Source organism: Melopsittacus undulatus, chromosome 7, assembly GCF_012275295.1.
Source record: "Melopsittacus undulatus isolate bMelUnd1 chromosome 7, bMelUnd1.mat.Z, whole genome shotgun sequence".
Classification (NCBI taxonomy): Eukaryota; Metazoa; Chordata; class Aves; order Psittaciformes; family Psittaculidae; genus Melopsittacus; species Melopsittacus undulatus.
The window spans coordinates 33,479,473-33,493,738 of NC_047533.1; the positions used below are offsets into that span (position 1 = coordinate 33,479,473).

General features: G+C 37.7%; 1 protein-coding gene across 4 annotated transcripts in view; it reads left to right on the top strand.

The window, feature by feature from the left end:
* The window catches only part of SORBS2 (sorbin and SH3 domain containing 2), a 76,645-nt gene that overhangs the window by 46,265 nt on the left and 16,114 nt on the right, over positions 1-14,266 (top strand). For 2 of the 4 annotated variants that reach the window (XM_005149048.3, XM_005149049.3), the window contains 8 exons: positions 2,174-2,226; positions 2,900-3,087; positions 5,085-6,644; positions 9,607-9,695; positions 10,953-10,999; positions 12,298-12,412; positions 12,511-12,639; positions 12,912-13,115. In XM_005149048.3, coding sequence (XP_005149105.2) covers positions 2,174-2,226; positions 2,900-3,087; positions 5,085-6,644; positions 9,607-9,695; positions 10,953-10,999; positions 12,298-12,412; positions 12,511-12,639; positions 12,912-13,115 — 2,385 coding nt within the window. The remainder of the gene's footprint in view (positions 1-2,173; positions 2,227-2,899; positions 3,088-5,084; positions 6,645-9,606; positions 9,696-10,952; positions 11,000-12,297; positions 12,413-12,510; positions 12,640-12,911; positions 13,116-14,266) is intronic. The other 2 variants (XM_031048977.2, XM_005149051.3) reach the window with 1 other exon arrangement.

Sequence of the window (14,266 nt, forward strand, 5' to 3'; positions counted from 1 at the left end):
GGCTTTACTTCATATTTGTGATTCACTCTCATCTTCTGTAGTCTCTCAAAAAATTAAATGCAAATTGTGGCCTTAAATTATTGTTTGCAAGTTATCCATTCCAGTTTGGTTTAAAGTTAGCATGATTATTTGAAATAGTAGCATGTTCAGTAGGTCTGGGTGCAACTACTATTAAGTAATACTGGGTTTATCTTTTTAAAGAGACGTTTGTATTTTATTTTGAAACTTTTTATATCTTTGAATTTTATAACTTGTGTTCACAAACTTGTTAAGTATTAGAACTGCCATGCAAACAAGCCTGTTTACCACTTTCTGGGGTTTTGAGTAAAACTGTGTCAGAGTATTTGGCTGTATTTGGTAGTTTGGAGTGGTTGTCTTCAATATTTAATTATTTTTATCAGGCAGCCTTTATCCATATATGGCAGTGTTGAACATTCTGGAAAATGCCTAATTAGCTTTGGAGGTGGGGGAGATGTGTACTATTGGGTCACCTGGATGTGGCTTGGAGGGATTATGGGTCACTGCCCAAGAGCTGTTAGGGACAGATACAAGCAGTGGTACTCACTCTTGGCAGTAAAAAGCAACCGTATCCTCTGTTTGCTTTCACTTTTCCCCTACATGCCATATCAGTACAGCTCTACCTGTGGTTAGAAGGTATAAAATCCACAGAGCTTATATGTATTATTGTATGCCTGTAGTAAAAGTTAGTATTGTAGAATGTGCAATGTACAGTATCTTTCATACAGAAAAAACTTCAAAGAAGGTATCAAAGAAAGAACAGAAGGACATTTAAAGTGATAAAGGACAGAAAGCAAAAGTCATATAGTAACCCAGCAGTCAATTTTGGCATGACACGCACTTCTTGCTGTCTTAGGCTGATCACTAACGCACTATTTATGGCCTGGGGAATGCTGTGGATAAAGGAGTTCTCTCTGGTTTAGTTTCAGTTGTGTGATCTAGCCATTGCCTTCCATAGGAAGCACTGGGGATCTGTCACCACCCTTGGGATTTACATCATGGTCGGTATGGTCCTGGAGCCATTACACATGGTGGAAAGTAATCAGTGTCATGTATCTGTTTGGCCAGCATCATGTGACAGATGGTCTTGGTCCAGTCCCTAATGGAAGGGGTTGGCACCTGCACAAGAAACCCCACAATGACAATTAATCTACAAAATGCTCGTGTCGCCTTGTGCAACAGTTCTAACAGAGGTTGCCTGTTAGCCCAAATTTCCTTCCTCTGCTGATACTGCACCATGGCAGTGACTGGTCAACAGAGATGAGGCTGATAGTTGTGGTCAGATTTGAAATAAGACTCTGAGGCTTTTCAGGGCAGGCTCAATGTGTGTTTTGTGGGCAGTACAGGGAAGCACGCAGGAAAACTGGCTACACTAGCTGTTGGTGTAAGCAACTCTGCTGCTGGCTTCTGTGTTTTTATTGCAGTTAAACCTCATAATACTAGGTATTTAGTTTAAAATCCTCAAAGTTGGATAGTGGTTGGAGAGCTGTCATAAAGACAGGTTTTTTTCAGCTCTCAGAGGATGTAAAGAAAAACTTGGCAATATGAAATGTATGAACAGCAAAGACTCAGGAATAAATACCTTCTTCAGAATGTATTTTAAAAAACAAATACCATGGTAAAAAACAAACAAAAAAACAAAACCTGTTCTTACCAGAAATATAAGGTGCTCAGTAACTGGCCACAAACATCCTGGGATTTGCAAACATGTGGGGCTATAATTTATACATGATTGTAGGATTTTGATGAGTAAGTGCAAGGGAGGTGAAGCTCTGCAGACCTCACTTCTGCATGAGGGAAATATTTTCAGATTTCTGTGTTTTTAAAGTAAAAGTTAATTTTGGCTGTTCTGTATCTGTTTTTGAAAAGGTTATAGAGAAGCATAGCTTTGGATCGTTACTCAGCAGTGCTTTAAAGGAAAAAAAACACTACTGAAGTAGAATAGGAAATTAAATATAATGATCCCTTTAAAAAACTGCATAACTGATCTCATGAAACATTGGAGTAGCTATGCTGGAGTGCCCAGGATGGTTAACCATAGCCTGTTCTTATAGGATTTGTCACGGATTAACAAAGTATAAGCAAACATAAGCAGAAACCATCACCCTTTTTTCAAATACAGATATATAACAGATTCATGTGTTTGTTTTCACAGACTTCCTTATATCATCACTATTCAACAGACAGAGGCCTGGACAGGCCCTCTAGGTAAGAAATACAATATATGATTTTAGTAGACACAGATTATACAGCCTGAGGGTTTTTTTCTGTGACTTGAAACCATCAGATGTTCCAGAGTGTCACATCTTAACATTCACCTTGTGAGCTGACAAAAGAGAGATGCATGGAGAGGGTGTTCGTATTTTAATACTGAAGTGTAAATTTTACCTTCATTTTACAAGGACTTACCCTTTACATTCAAATGAAGCCATGCTCTGTTCTGTGTCTTCCCAGTAGCAACCCTGAGTTTCTGTCTCAACTGTAGCAGTCTGTCATTTAACCTTGCTGTCTGCAGCTTTCAGTGTTGTTTCCCAAAGCATGCTACCTCATCTGTTCTTCGTATTCTCTTTTTCCTATCTTTTCGTTGAATTTATAGGATCAAAAGTAGTCTTAAAACCTTGATGAATTTATGTCAAATCTTTCACTATGAAAAGGTCCTAGCACTTTTGTATAAAACTTTAAAACAATCAGGTGAAGAAGAAATTCAGCTTTTCTCAGTGAAATATGCTATAAGATGCCTGAAACCAGTGCTTCTCCCCTTTACATGTTTTTGACGTGTTTATCCTGGTATTGTTTAATCTATAAACCAATAATAGGAGTTTACTTTGTAAATCCTTGAATTCTGACCTCAGACTGCTGCTAATACTGCTCATTTCTGTAGTTCTGCAAGTACTGCGAGTGACTACAGAAAACGAAGGAAGTCAGAACCTACTGTAAGCCATCAGAGGGTGCACAGTGATCAGAACGCAAACAGGCCTAGCCCAGGCCGTACAGATATGCAAGGCCCATATACCACCCTTCGAAAGCCTTTAACTAGCTCGTCTCCTTCTTCTCCATCACGAGCGAAAGGTAAGAGAATCATATTTGTTATGGGAAAATTACTGATGATGTGTTGTACAATACATTGATAGTAAATGCAACTGTCTGCTGTTACTCAGTGCACTTCACTGGGAGATTTACTGTATGAAGCAACAGCTTTGGACCTTTCAGGAAAGGCTAACTTGTTTACTCTTACATGTGTAATTTTAAGCTGAAAAGCCGGATTTGTAACAAGGATTTCCCAGTTTCAACTGCTTATTCTAACAAAAGAAAATTGACTAAATGAAGACTAATATTTATAGCACAGTCTATAAACCCATAAAGCTGTATTAACCCCACTACTTTCTTATTAGATTGATGTGTTTTTAAAACTGTTTTCACTATATACAAAAAGTAAATCAGGACAAATAGCACATAAGATTTAAGAAGTGCTTCCAGGATAGTAGACCTTTCAAATCTATAGCTGATGTTGTAGACATTGTCAGTTATCAGGACCTAAATTTATCAAGCAAACATCCATTTTTGATTTTGTAAATCCTTGAAGTATTTAGTACAGCATATATAATCTATTTAGTTTCTTTTTCCATGTAAGTCACCACTTTATTACTGTTCTTCAGTATCCTCTATAACATTTCTCTCCTGAAAATAGATAATTGAATCAGTTGTTGGTTTGTGGGTTTTTAGCAAGATGTAAGGCTTCCATAATAGACAGTAAAAGTAATATATAGAATAATATTCTATACAATGGGTCTCTTACTGTTTAAGTTCTTGTTATTCATTGAACTGCTGTGTTTCATAGCCATACTAAGCAGCCTATAGCTGTATTAGGGACTGTTTAGACCTTTGTAAAAGTAAATTCCCACTGAAAACAAACATAATATCCAGGCTGCAATAGAATGCATCAAAGAAAAGCAGTGAGGAATATGAAAAGCAAAGTGATGGAAAAGCAAATGCATTTTAAACCCAGTGGTATAGCAGTACTTTTAAAACTTATCCATTTGGTGTACTAAGCCAGGCAATACAAAGTTAGTAAACTCCACTTACCTGCATTTGTCTTTGACTACACCACCAATAATGAGCACTTGCCATGCCTTAAACACTTCCTGTGCTTGAAAACCCTTCCCTTGAGAACATCTACCACAGCTAATGAAGTTTCGAAGGTGACCTACCTGCGTCCCTCAGTTCTCCCCCAGCATTATGTTTATTATTATAGCATTAGTATTATTAAAATGTTAATTTTTCTCATTTCTTACTTGTTAAAGCAGCAGCACACTATAAGCTGTTTGATCAGCATAGTTTTTGAACTCCATTTCAGTTTCTGATCCAGATTCAGGTTGTTCCAGACAGCAGATTGAGCTGTTTTGAAGCATGTGTCCTGAACTTGGTTCTGCTGTCCATAAACTGTAGAAAACACCACTCCCTTCAGTGTTATATCACACAGGGAAAGAGAGGGCTGCTTATGCTACCTGTGAACAACTAGGAGAACTCTCCCATTTGATAGTATATAGACATTGACCTTAAAAGATTTATCTTGATTATCTTATAATACACAGGTGCTGCAAACTCTCTGAGCATTATCCAGCTCAAAAATCCTGATCAGTTTCAGAATGCCCAGATAGAAAAGTCAATATTTGACTTGAGGTCTAGATTTCTTGTTTGGCTTCATCTTTAAATCCTTTGCAGCTTTTATTTCTGTTGATCTGCTTCAAAATCAGCATTAATGTTTGTTTTCTTATGTTGCTTTGGCAGGGGAGTTGCTGAGGGCATAACACCTCCATAATTGTGGTGGTTTGAGCTGGGGTACATGTTCAAATTAGCATGAGTACATTTTTACAGGTGGAAAATTGATTATTAGCTCTTCTGCCCCAGGATGTAGCAACCTGTGTACTGATCTAAGCTGGTAGATGCATTAATTGCTGTCTCTTTTCTAATCTTTCTAACGCTTACTGATGCTAATTCAAACTTTCTGAATCTTTTAATTTCTGGCAATGTCTCTTTTTTACCATGCTGCTCTATGGATTATAAAGGTGGGGATATTAGCAAAGTGTATCCATCCCTTTCAAGTTACTCAGTGCACAACCACAACACCTCAAATGAATTAGATTACTGTAGCACTTACAGACAACATTTAGCTGTTCCAAATGATTCAAGAAGGGCAGTCAGCTACAAGAATGGCTGGCAAATGACTCGTCAAAATGCAGAAGTCTGGAGCAGCACAGAAGAAGCTACTTCTCCAAAGAGAAAATCTCGTAGCTACGATGATCTGCTAACAGATGATCACGATAGTTTTCCCGATGCACAGGCCAAGTCTGAAAGCATGGGCTCTCTGTTATGTGAGGACTCCTCCAAAGAAGTTTGCTCAATGAACTGGGCCTCCCCGTACGTTGAGGGCCGTGGTGGTAGTAGGCCAAGGGTTCGTCACAGATCCGCACATGATGCCCCAGGCTTCCTAAAAATGTACAAAAAGATGCACCGCATCAATCGCAAGGACTTGATGAATTCTGAGGTGATTTGTTCTGTGAAGTCCAGAGTACTGCAGTATGAAAAAGAACAGCACAAAGGTATCCTTCAAGGCTGGAGAGAGTCTTCTACTGAAGAGGTGCCCAGAGACATGGTGCCAACCAGAATATCTGAATTTGAAAAATTAATTCAGAAATCAAAATCGATGCCAAACCTAGGCGATGAAATGTTGTCAACTGTTACACTAGAGCCTCCTAAAAACGGCTTATGTCCACAGAGGCGGTTTTCTATCGAATCTTTGCTGGAAGAAGAAAATCAAGGCAGACATCCCTCTCAGGTACAACGGAGCTACAAGTCTAAGACCCTGGTGCCAATTCATATTGAAGTGACCAGCGATGAGCCACAACGATCACATATGGATTTTTCAGACAGTGATCAAGATGGAGTGGTTTCTGATCTCAGTGACTTTATCCAGATAGAGGGTTCATCCTTTTGTAGTGAAAGCGACTTTGACCACTTCTCCTTCACATCATCTGAAAGCTTTTATGGATCAGGCCATCACCACCATCACCACCACCACCACCACAGGCACCTCATCAGCTCCTGCAAAGGGCGATGCCCAGCATCTTATACACGCTTCACCACCATGCTAAAACATGAAAGGGCTAAACAAGAAACCACTGAAGATCCAAGGAGACAGGAAGCAGAATCTGGCCTCTCTAAGATAGCATTCCTAGTCAGTCCAGTGCCTTTCCGGAGGAAAAAAAGTGCAGCTCCTAAAAAACACACTGAAAAGAAAAAATGCAAGTCATCTGTATTTGAAGCACTAGATTCTGCACTTAAAGACATATGTGACCAAATTAAAGCTGAAAAAAGAAGGGGAAGCTTGCCTGACAACAGTATATTACATAGACTTATTACTGAGCTGCTTCCAGACATTCCAGAACGGAATTCATCTCTTAAAGCTCTAAAAAAGAGTCACATGCACCAGCCTTTTCATCCACTGCCTCAAGATGGTGCTATCCATTGCCCACTGTACCAGAATGATTGTGGAAGATTACCTCTTAGTGCCTCTTTTCCAGACATGGACGCAACTAACAACAATGATAGTGCACTGTGTTTCCAAGGTGGATTAACTTTCTTCTTCTATCCTTGTGATTTACTTATCCAACCTTTCTCCCTGTATTTCCTACCCTTTCTCATTACATTTTTGTGTCATCCCATAAAATTCTTCATGAAGTCATTTTTACATAGGTGATGAGGATAGATAAATTTGCTGTCTATTCACAAAATACAGTAATCTGGACAACTGGTGTAAAGACAGACTTCAACTAATACATTATTAGTGCTGCATGTTACAAAGTAAGCAATGTGGGGGTTATTCCCCAAGAAATAGGCCATATAGAAACTGAATGCATGCATCATAAGATGCTGCTCAAACAGAAAATATGTAGATAGCCCTTCCTTTATTATTTGAAACAAAATACAAAACAAGACCTGTATCTAAAACATGTTTTATAATTTTATTATATGTAGGTGACAAAACTGCTGTTAATTCTGACAGTATCATAGAAAGTTAATTCTTTTTTTTTTCATATGAAAATACACTTATTCCACTTCTTCATATTACTTTTTGTGAATAGACCTTAAGATCATTTTAGGAAGTTTTCATTTCCACTGTTCAAACAATACAATTTCCAGTTTCTGTGGCAGCAAAAGCAGTTCATCTCATAGAATTTTAGTGTATCTGAAGTTTTGAGAAATTTCCTATCCTCTTAGAAGGGAAATTCTCAATAATCAAAATTTGACTGAAGTCACCAGTGTGAGTATAACTTCTAGAGGCTGTGCTGACCATGATCGAGTTTGGAAGTTACTGCTTTGAGTTCTTTAGTGCTCTGCTTTTTCTCAAAAAAGCTGCTTGAGCTTAAAATGTTTTTGAAGTTCAACCTTGCAATATTAAAAGAAGCAAACTAGATTCACAGGAGGAGTGCACAAAGGTGTATCCCAGATGATTTAGACAGTCTTTGGCAAGTCTTTTTCATTTTAAATGGTAATGTTTCTGTTAAAGGATTCTGTTTCTAGAGATAGAGTCCTCTGTGGCAGAGCAGCTTTGAGAATTAAATGACATTACAAAGCTCTGCTTGAAATCACAAACGGATGTAATAGTGTCTTTAATATGTCACTTATGCAGTACAGTATTTTATAAGACCCATCTTTCTTACTTCTCTTTAGTCTCGCATCTTTTTCTGTAACTTTTGCAAACGCCACACCAGTAAGTATGCATTTCAAGGGAAATCAGATTGAAGCTGTTACCATCCCTTCCTAACTAGTTAAAATAGACACATGGAGAACAGATCACTTGATTTAAAAAAACAGCTATAAAACACAGTTCAGAATTTAATTAGTCAGACTTTAGGCCTGATCATGATTACTCCTGGCAGGCAGTACTACACAATGAGACTGAAGTTGTTGGAGATTGTGCTGGTCACATGTCACAGTTGCTAAATCAGAATTTTCCAGTCCTTGAAAACAAGGAAATCCACAGTGCAGAGTAAATGTGGATCCCTAATAGCTTCTGCAGCTATGAAGTAGCCTGGCATAAGGGAAGTGGTACACTCTGTCAGCATTAACATCCATAAAGTAGCATGGAGAATGAGTACAGCAGAATACTACACTGACTTCCATCAGCATCAGTCATGGCTGAGCTCTACTGCTGATGAAGTTTCATTTTTGCTGAATCTGTGTATGTCTCTTACAGCCACCACCCACACAGAGACTTCAAGATCATAGCAAAAAAATCACTGAAAACTCCCAATATTGACTGCATAAGGAGCTTTATAAAGGAGACTGTTCTTCCTTATGCATTTTCACTCCTTCCCTCCCGTGTCCTTCTCTTTCTGCTAGAATTTAAAGAAAAACAAAAAACAGATGTGTTTGGAGCTATTATATCTTTAGGTTTATGCAGTGAGTATAGATCCTCATTCTCAAACATATGCTATATAAAGAAAGCTGGCCAAAGCTGGGACAGTGGTGATGATATGCTTGCAACAATTGACATAAATAATACAATTATCTCAAATTTTGTCTCTGCTGTATTTAGCAATAGCCTCAAGTTTTTGTGGCTTCGCCAACACCCACTGGAGACCATTTTAATCTTTCTTCTGTAAAAATCAAACATAATGGATGAGATGCTCTCAATTCTTTTATTTTTTGGTCCACTTGTACTTTAGAAATTTATGGGCCTGGTAAAAAACAGATTATGTGAATGAAGTCAAAGGAAAACAAATGTCAGTCATAGGTCTCCTCTAGCAGGTATCACTAGGGCACTAGGAGACTAAACTAGTAAATCTCAGCAGTCAGGAGACAGTTCATTTCATCCTCTAGTCTGAAATAATTCCACTATCATTTCATTTCACATTAGCAACTTGCAGAGCTATAGAGTATAAGATTTTGGGTTTACTGAAACATGAAAAGCTGTGTTTACCATCATGTAATAAACATTGGTAAACTGCTTTAGAGAAAATCTGCCACATAGATTGGTGACCAATGATTTGTGCTCCGTATCTTACAACAGAGCTGTTTTCATAAAATAACATCCTTTTAAATTCCCTTGCACTGCTTAACACGTGCCCCTGGTAAAGTAGAAATACATCTTTCATCACTTAGGAGGAAATATTTTGTTTTTTCCCATTGAAGCATGCTTTAATCGTGTTTTGTGCATGTAATTATGTGTTTATAGTGTTGGCATTCCAAAAGAGTTTCATGGAACCTGATGGAGTCCTAGTACTGCTGTCATGTCTTCCATTTAGGCCAGCGGGGGGCATCCCTTCATACAGTGAAACATTATTTTGCACTCTCGATCCTCTGTCATACTCTTCTGCTGTGGATCAGAGGATGGCCTTTGCTTGACAGTATCTTTATTTTCTTCAAGGATGCACTTTAGCCACCATATCATGTGCTTTTCTTTCTATTAACTGTAAAATAGTACATTTCAATCTCATCACCCTCTAAATGAAACCAAGCAGCATTTCAGATTTGAATGTTTCATTTTAGTTTACCATAGTTTCACATAATTTCTGTTTTCAGTAGACCAGGAGTCTCCTGGAAGCTATTCTTCTGCTTTCACTGATGTGGGACGATGTACTCCAAGAGAGAGAAGAGGAAATACAGACAAAGAGGTAGCAAAACAACAATAAATAATGCAGCAATATCCATCCATGGATACGTAAATGGGTAACATACCTTAGACAAGATGTGTGTTGGTTTTAAGACAGTGTAATGATACAGACAAAAGGAGCAATTATTTATCATTAGATGGGACAGAATCCTTCTTTTTCATTAAGGAGATTGATACTCTTTAAAATTTCTTGAAGTATCAAGCTTTGTAAGATGCTGTATCTTCTATTATGCAAAACATACAAGTGTCTGGTTTTATTCTTCTTTTAGAAGATATGTGAACCCTTACATCATTACAAATAGTATTTCTCAGAAATAGCATAATCAGCTCATTCTAGCCCCTTGTATGAAAGAGTTTTAAAATATAGCAATCTGTGCAGGCACTTGCAGAGAAAGACTGAATCACTTTACCAGATATCCTCACACAGTCCTGCTCATCACTTCTGGCACCTTCCCCTGAAGTAAAGGGTGCTGGTTACCCATCAGAGGCAGTCACTAGATGAGAAAGGCTCTTGGGTCATACCACAGTTCATGTTTCCAGCACAGCTTTGAAAACAGTCAAGTGTGTCAACCTCACAGGTGAGGAGGAGTAGGCTTCTTTTGGAGTCTTATTTTTGAAACAAGATTGAGCTTACAGATACTTGGTGATAGAACTTTATAAATATATGAAAGGGATTATGTGATGTGATTGCCTGTGATAGCAAGAAAGCTGCACAGATATCTTCAGATTACCTCCAGTCCTGTGTTTTTCAGACTTTCTTAAAACTATGAATGTGACTGTAGAAACTTAAAATATTCCTAACCTTTTCCAGCTGTCAGAGTATTTTTTCTCTTTCTTATGTATACATATATAAAACATCATGCAGTATTTACAGTTGAAATTACCCTAAGGATAATAAATTTAACAGAAGAGGCATCTAAAGTATTAGAGAATATTAAGCATATGAATTTCCATTGTACCTAAAGATCAAGCTGCCTACAAGTCACATCTGTATTTAGTTAACTTTTTTTTGTAGTTGTCTTAAATGTAAACCTACAAAGCAGTCTGTATTAAAATCTGCTATTTTAAAAATGGAAATAGCAGCTAAGTCCCAAACGTGTAACTGCCTTAAAGAAGGAAGCTGTATATTTTATTGCCTATCACTGCAAGAACCAGTGTAAGGCACATGTTCTTCCCTTTTTGGATCTTGGTTGTAAAACCTGAAATACGTTTACAGTTGTACTACCTGAATGTATTAATCACTTTGCCTACTTTTCAGAAACTGCCAGCTAGAGCTGTATATGACTTTAAAGCTCAGACTTCTAAGTAAGTACTAGACTTTTGTTCATTTAAGAATTCATAATTCAAGAAAAATCTTCCTAGCACTTACGGCAGCTAACTGCTGTTCTAGACAGTTTCAGCAGCCAATGCCATGGAAGCAGAGGACCCTGCTTGCTTTCACAGTTGCCTTTGCATTAGCAAACTGTGTAATAAAAATGCCTTACAGTATTATATTCTCCATTGTATTTGTTTGAACACATGAATGACTGTGCATCTTCAGCCTTTTAGAGTATGGGTCCTGCGGGTCACTCACTGAACCCTCTTTGTTTGTTTTGAATTGTACTTAGGTTATACAAGGTACAGTGCTTAAAATATTGTCACAAATAATGTGCTTACCAAAAATCTGTATGATGCTTCAGCATCTTCCTGTCTGCCTTAACATAATCGGACTCTCTGCAGGAAGTAATGTGTCCAATACCAAAACAGACCTCAGCAGTCTATAAGAAAAACAAAACTGGGAAACACTAGTTTAGGATATGAGAGAGTCAAAATACAGTGCCTGTATTTCATTCTTGCTGTTGTTCAAACACGCTGGATCATCAGAACAATCTTCGCTGACACTAGAATTATGTTAGCTGAGAAAACTCAAAACTTAAATTATCAAAGCAGCAGATGAGCTCTTGGAAAAAACAGATTAATGATACAGTGAAGAACTCCCAGGACAGGACCTGAAAATATTCTTAATTATTTGGATAATTCCCTTTTTTTTGTATCCAACATTAAACATGTCACAGGCCCTGAGTATCAGAAATGGTGAGAATATAATCCCATGTTCTTCATGCTTCTACACAATTCTGTTGGAAGAAAAATGCTTACATCAGAAGCATGCCAAGCTTTCCTGCTGCAAAAAGGTAGCAATAGGCCATAGAGATTTGGGATGTATTCTGTCGTTTTCCCTACGGATTTCATAAAGAACACCAGATACCCCTCAGATGCATGTCATAAAAGCAGCATCTAAACAGGTGATCCAAAAGACACTATACTTGCATGCAGACCCTATATATACTGAGTGCTCCAGAAATAGCAGGCAATACTTCATTGGAATCACAGTGTAAAACAGGCCTACATAACTTACCAGTAGTACCTGGGATTCATAAATGTGAATTGTTTCATTTTATATGGTATAATCAAGCTGGTGAGTGCACTGCAGCTGTGACACTTTTTCTTCAAATGTTCAGTTGTTACATTCCTTTTCAGTTCCAAAGTGCAAAGTTCTCAAACTATGCTGGTAGAAGAGTTAAATGTAAAGTTGTAAGCATCTGATCTAAATAAATTTGTTACAGAGAGCTGTCCTTTAAGAAAGGAGATACTGTCTATATCCTCAGGAAAATTGATCAAAACTGGTATGAGGGTGAGCACCATGGAAGAGTTGGAATATTCCCTATTTCTTACGTTGAGGTTTGTTCCTTGTTTTAATTCATTGAATTTGTTTGGGTAATAGGGCCACAAACTGCATGAGAGTAATGGAAATCTGTGGGGTATTTTTTTTTCCTTAGAAACTTTCTCCCCCAGAAAAAGCACAGCCTGCCAGGCCACCTCCCCCTGCACAGATTGGAGAGATTGGAGAAGCTGTTGCCAAATATAATTTCAGTGCAGACACAAATGTGGAGTTATCACTTAGAAAGGTACATTTTAGAACTGTTTATCAAAATACTGTTATAGTGTCTTCTGCTAAACAAAATTAATATAGGTAAATGCTGTGCTTTGGTGCACTCTGTGTTCAATATTTGCTATGCACAAAGCAACATAATGGTAGGAAACTACTAACATAATAGCTTATTGGCTTGCAGTCTTTCACAACACTGCAGGGAAATTACTACTTTGTGTTACTTTTTGCTGTTCAGTAAATTAACTTACAATATATCTGCTGATAACTCACTTTCATAATGCATTTCAGGGAGACAGAGTAATTCTTCTTAAGCGAGTTGATCAAAACTGGTATGAAGGTAAAATACCAGGAACCAACAGACAAGGCATCTTCCCTGTTTCCTATGTAGAAGTCATGAAAAAGAATGCATCAAAAAGTCTTGATGACTACCCTGATCCTCCGATACCCCAAAGCTATTCTAGTGACAGAATACATCAGTTAGGTTCAACTAAGGTAAGGACATTTTGTTTTAATTTGCTGTCACCCCTACAGTGGGTTTAAAAGGACTTGTAAGGTTTTTTTAATACAATCCATGATTTGAGTACACTGTATTTTTTTTCCTGCTTAGGTAGATTTGCATTACTAACTTGTTATTAAAATATTTTCATAGGCAAGTGTGTGTCTTAATTCTGCCAGGATTTTTGCTCTTTTCCTCATTAGCTATTACATTATTGAGTAGGGCCAGGCTAAATTTGGGCAGAGGAAAAAAAAATTAAAAAAATCTAGCCAACAGAAAACTTATTTTGGGAATCTTAAACAGGATATGAGCATTACAGACAACTCTAGCAGACCTTTCATAGTGCAGTGTGAAGCCATTCCCATGACACAGCTATCCCAAAAGCCTGCAGTCCCATAAGCATGCAGAGGTTAAGAGACGGTGTTTTGTGTGGAGACAAAGATTGCCAAGACCAGTTCTGTTCCTTTAAAGTAAAAGAGAACCACTAATTATTCTGTACTATAATGTTTTGCCACTCACACCCAGGAAGGAGGCTGTTGGTAAAACAGAGGTTCTTTGAAGCTGTACAGCAACATGACAAAATTGTTTCATTTAGTAGCAAGGCAAATGTCGTCACATTGTCAATGAACTTCATTTCAGACCTTTATAGTTGTAATCTTTTCACACCAGTGTCTGTTGTAGCTTCTAAATTCTTCTCCTTCATAGTGTATAACCACCACAAATCACACTACAGGATGCTGCAAAAAGATTCCTGTATTCTGATTTATCATTCACTCATGAGATTTCAGTCACCTGTGTGGGAAACATGAGCTCTTTTATAGCAATAAAATTAAGAGAGTTTCTGTATACAAACTGTGATGAGCATTAATGTAGTATCAATGATTTTGAGTGCTCAAGATGGAAACTTCTCTAAATCTTCCTTTTTACTTTCATTGTTTCTCTCTTCAGTATGGGTGGTAGGTTTTGTGTGTAATTGCAAAATCCTTATCCCACTATTAATCTCACCATTTCAGTTGGGTTTGTACCCTTTTCAACTCTCATATACTGTCATACTAGTGCTCATGTATGTGCTTCAGCTTTGAGATAACCTCCACATTTATTTGCAGCTTTGGGGACAGCTACCAAAGATGTCATTTATAGACAACAG